Consider the following 5500-nt stretch of genomic DNA (forward strand, 5'->3'; position numbering starts at 1 on the left):
TCATTGTTTCACATCATATTAAAAGCAAAGGTCAATTAAAAATGAATCTTGGATCCGTGAACAGTATTTGATTAAGCATACCTGGGATTTGAGACATGCAATTTGATACAATTAGGAAAAGTTTATTCTAAACTTTGAACTAGTGTTTTTTTTAAAGAACTTGAAAAATTGACCTGTTAAATGTAAATCAAAAAGTCTAAGGCTTCACCACTGTTTTAACGTTTTTAAAGGCAGTTATCTAGAATACATGCACAAGTTCAGGTTAAGTCATAATATTTGAATAAACATACCCAGTTACAAAGAACAACAAGAAGACAGACATCAACAGTTAAATCAGAAACATTTATTTAATAACATTACAATTGATCATGACAACATAGCAGTCAATTATCTCGCTTTCCCTGAACAGACATTTTACGCTCTTCCAAAACCAAAAAATCGAACAGTTCATTACAGATGGAGATTGACTTCTTAACAGATTGAGTGGTCACCAATATTTGGCTACCTTGAAGGGAGATAATACACCCAGTAGTTATTTGCTGTGCACTTCGCTGTTCGTTTGTTAGTTGTTTAACATCCTATCAGCAGCCAGGGTCATTTAACGATGTGCACCTTAAGTTATATGTTTTATATGCGATAAAATTACTCAAATGTATGTAAGAAATAATTTTTGATCCGCCAATGAGATGATCTTCTACTAGACTTTTCAGTAAGTAAATTAATTTTTTGAGACATGTAGATACAATGTACAGAATTTGTTGCAAAAAAAGATAATAAAAAACCCCATGAAAATTCAATGAAAACTTCATGAAAATACCTCAAATTAATGAAACAGCGATAAATTATTGTGCAAGTTTATTTCACTGGGTCTAAGAAAATTTCACTGCTTTGAATTTCTCATGTTATTGCAAGGAAATATTTATTACAGTGTAAAAATTAAATCATTGTCCTTACGATGTTTGCAACATTACAATTTCATTGAAATATTCACAGCAATGGAAATACCAATGTTGCTTCTTTCTGCACATTGCCTCATATTTCTGAATTCATGACAATGAAATGAGGATTTTATGACGTTAACTTCTGCTTACAAAGTTTAAACACTTCAGAATAAATCAGTTTCCTCAACACCATACAAACAATACTCATTTCAATGAATTACAGCATTCTGAAACATTTTTTTTATACTAACAAAATTAAATCAAAACAAATTCCTGATCATATAACCAGCTAGCTTGTGCATATAGGTTGTATATTAATTTGCGACATTCTGTGAATACATATACAGAAAATTGTATGCAACATCAACCCAGTTATCTTCCGTAACTTATAAACAGCCAATCGGCATCAATATCAAAACAAACACATGATATATTTGTTTTTGGAGGGAATCACATCCGGATGCATTCATGTCTTGTTTTCTGTTCATATTTTGGTGAGACATGAAATTTCATAGTGCTGAAAAATGCTCCCTTTTAGGGTGTAATTAAATTTCTGTGAACATTTCATTGTATTTTCATGGTGTAAACCATATGAAAACACAAAATTACAATCTGACAATAGCAAATGATGTCAAATGAATGACAATTACATTCAGACTAAAATGAATAGTTTCTCTACTCCCAACTGCTCATAAGCCATTGGTAAAGCATGATCTCTTAAGTTATGGATAAACATTTATCCCTTTCAAAACATGGATGGGAACGTTTATTCATGACTCTAAGAGGCAATGCTTTATCCTAGGCATTTATGTGAGCTAAAAAGAACATAAAACATGAACGTGTCGAAATACTGTTACTTTATTGCAGCACAAAAGGCTCATCAGCCTTATCGGTCACCTGAGTTTGAAAATTAGTGTACTATATATAATTTTGGAAAATAGCAATTGATTCATCTTAACTGGAACTTTTATACCAAATTTCATCGCAATTGGTTTCTACTTACCAAAGTTATGGTAGTCACAAGGATCACTGATAATCAAGTTCACAATGTCTAACTTTACACTATTTTTTTCTCTTTTTAAGTTCTAAGTACAGTAAAATTGCAAAGGGCAATAATTCTGGAAATAATCTCTAAATTGGTCTGAATTATCAAATTTGTCCGAGATAATATTACTATAAAGCTGCATACAAAGTTTCTTCCAAGTAGTTTGTTTTTACTTGCATTATTGTGTTCACAAGGTCAAAGTATAATTCAACTATAAAGGGGAATAACTTGTAAATAATTTTTAAATCCGTCTGGTTATCAAACTCAACTGAGACCTTATTAATATAAAACTGCAAAACAAATTTCATAAAAATTGGTTCAAAATTACTTAAATCATGTTCACAAGCTCAAAGTGTAATAAACCGCATGGGGACTAATTCTGTAAATAATCATTGATTCCATCCCTTTATAGAACTCGTCCAAGATCTTATTGATATAAAGAGGTATACATAGTTTCATCAAGATTGGTTCATAACTACTTAAGTTATCCTGTTCAGGTGACCTAAAAAACCTAAATGGACTAGCATTATGTCCTCAAGACATCTGACCAACACAGAAACTTACAACTTTCCAAAACAGAACCCAGAAGTACAAACTTTGTTGTCATCAAGATAATTTTTTTTCTTCTATCATTATATTACAACTTGGATTAAAATATCTTCATGGGAAGCCATAGTGCCAATTGCAAATAATCGTCAATACAACAACCCAAACACAGAAGTAAAAAAAAATCAGTAATCTGTATTAGAATGCATTATAAATGTTACATTAGGAAGCACCAAGACCTTTCAAATTATGTAGTCAAGTGATGATTCCTTGCAAAATAGTCATAGTATTAAACAGCTACGAGTGGAAATTGTCAGATCTTCTGTTTTCTGTGCCAAAATAGAAGTAACTAGAGTTGAAAATGCCTCTCCATTACCTCCGAGGTCTTAGCTGAAGTTTTCACATATTGTACAGTGAATTGCTTCTAAGTAAGAAATTAGTTTATCCACTCCCAAATCACACATTTTCCAATAACAAGTTCGGCTGCCATTTTCTCCCAAAGAAGTTATTACTTCTACCACACACAAGTTCAATTACCTCATAATGTAAAGACACAATTCTTATAATGTAGGTACATGTAATTTTTAATTTGAAAACACAATTTTTGGATCTCTCAGTTGTTTAACTGAATATAAATGGAAATGATTAAATTATTTACAACAACACTGCAATCCTTTGTTCAAAACCCATCATTTCATCCATGACCTAAGAGTTAACCTTGCATCCACAACATTTGAGTTAATATTGTAACCACGACTAAGAGTTAGCATATTATAACTGACACGAAACTTTATATTGTGTACCTGACCTGAGAGTTAACTTTGTCCATGACGAAAGAGTTAACACATTAACCCTAACACAATCTCAATATTGTATCCCTTACATTGCTAACCCCAACACAAGTAATGTTCAACAATTTGTATTCTAACACATTAAAAGAAATGCTACATTAAGGAAGCACTAAGACCTTTCAAATTGTGTAGTCAAGTGATGGTTCCTTGCAAAATGTTATAGTATTAAACAGCTACAGTGAGTGGAAATTGTCAGATCTTCTGCTTTCTGTGCCAAAATGGTAGTAACTAGAGCTGAAAATGCCTCCTCAACACCTTCTGAGGTCTTAGCTGAAGTTTTCATATATTGTACACAGTGAGTTGCTGCTAAGTAAGAAATTAGTTCATCCACTCCCGAATCAACAGAAATGTCACATTGGTTACCAACAAATATCACTGGCACATCTTTAATCCTTCTTATAAATGCCATATCTTTTTCTACGTTCTCAACTGATATTTCTTCATGAAGATTGAATATATACAAGATTCCATCAGCTTTAACAATATTCTGCTGTCTCATAATGCTGAATTCATTCCTACCACTTGTATCAATCACTTCAATTGTACAACTTACACCATTAACTACACATTTTTTAGTGTACAAGTCTTCAATTGTAGGGTATATGTCTTCCACAAAATAATTCTGGACATATTGAATACACAAAGCACTTTTTCTCACACCAGAACTTCCAATAACAACAAGCTTAAGTTGGGCTGCCATTTTCTCTCAAAGAAGTTATTACCTCTATCATGCAAGAGTTCAATTAGCTTATAATGTAAAGACACAATTCTTATAATGTATGTACATGTAATTTTTAATTTGAAAAAATTATAATTTGTTTATCTCTCAGTTGTTTAACTCAATATAAATGGAAATGATTCCTCTGCAATAATTAATTATTTACAGCAACATTTCAATTCCTTTGTTCAACATCCATCATTTCATCCGTGACCTACGAGTTAACATTGTCTATGGCCTAAGAGTTAACATTGTGTCCGTGATCTAGGAGTTAACATTGTCCGTTATCTAAGAGTTAACATTGTGTCCGTGATCTAAGAGTTAACATTGTCTGTTATCTAAGAGTTAACATTGTCCGTGATCTAAGAGTTAACATTGTCCATGGTCTAAGAGTTAACATTGTGTCCGTGATCTAAGAGTTAACATTGTCCATGGTCTAAGAGTTAACATTGTCCATGGTCTAAGAGTTAACAGTGTCCATGGTCTAAGAGTTAACATTGTCATGGTCATGGTCTAAGAGTTAACATTGTCCATGTCTAAGAGTTAACATTGTCCATGTCTAAGAGTTAACATGGTCTGTGTCCATGGTCTAAGAGTTCACATCTGTGTCCGTGATCTACATTGAGTCTAAGAGTTAACATTGTGTCCATGGTCTAAGAGTTAACACTGTCCATGGTCTAAGAGTTAACACTGTCCATGGTCTAAGAGTTAACATTGTGTCCATGGTCTAAGAGTTAACATTGTGTCCGTGATCTAAGAGTTAACACTGTCCACGGTCTAAGAGTTCACACTGTGTCCGTGATCTAAGAGTTAACATTGTCCATGGTCTAAGAGTTAACATTGTCCATGGTCCATTGTGTCCCGTGATCTTAAAAGTAAACATTTACAATGGTCTAAGAGTTAACATTGTGTCCGTGATATGAGAGTTAACATTGTCCATGGTCTAAGAGTTAACATTGTCCATGGTCTAAGAGTTAACATTGTGTCCGTGATCTAAGAGTTAACACTGTCTATGGTCTAAGAGTTAACATTGTCCATGGTCTAAGAGTTAACAAGAGTTAACATTGTCCATGGTCTAAGAGTTAACACTGTCCATGGTCTAAGATTTAACATTGTGTCCATGGTCTAAGAGTTATCACTGTCCACGGTCTAAGAGTTCACACTGTGTCCATGGTCTAAGAGTTAACATTGTCCATGGTCTAAGAGTTAACATTGTGTCCGTGATCTAAGAGTTAACATTGTCCATGGTCTAAGAGTTAACATTGTGTCCATTGTGTCCATGGTCTAAGAGTTATCATTGTGTCCATGGTCTAAGAGTTAACATTGTCCATGGTCTAAGAGTGTCCATGATCTAAGAGTTAACATGTGTCCATGGTCTAAGAGTTAACATTGTGTCCAT

At 33.3% G+C, this 5500-nt stretch overlaps 1 protein-coding gene across 1 annotated transcript; it reads right to left on the minus strand.

Moving 5' to 3' along the window:
- Positions 1-3481: 3481 nt before the first annotated feature.
- Positions 3482-4083, minus strand: LOC132564716 (GTPase HRas-like). Its single transcript, XM_060229348.1, has one exon. The coding sequence runs from the start codon at positions 4081-4083 to the stop codon at positions 3541-3543; it is 543 nt and encodes a 180-aa protein (XP_060085331.1). The 3' UTR covers positions 3482-3540.
- Between the last annotated feature and the right edge of the window lie 1417 nt (positions 4084-5500).

Source organism: Ylistrum balloti, unplaced genomic scaffold, assembly GCF_031769215.1.
Source record: "Ylistrum balloti isolate Yb309-2 unplaced genomic scaffold, AGI_CSIRO_Ybal_v1 Utg372644, whole genome shotgun sequence".
Classification (NCBI taxonomy): domain Eukaryota; kingdom Metazoa; phylum Mollusca; class Bivalvia; order Pectinida; family Pectinidae; genus Ylistrum; species Ylistrum balloti.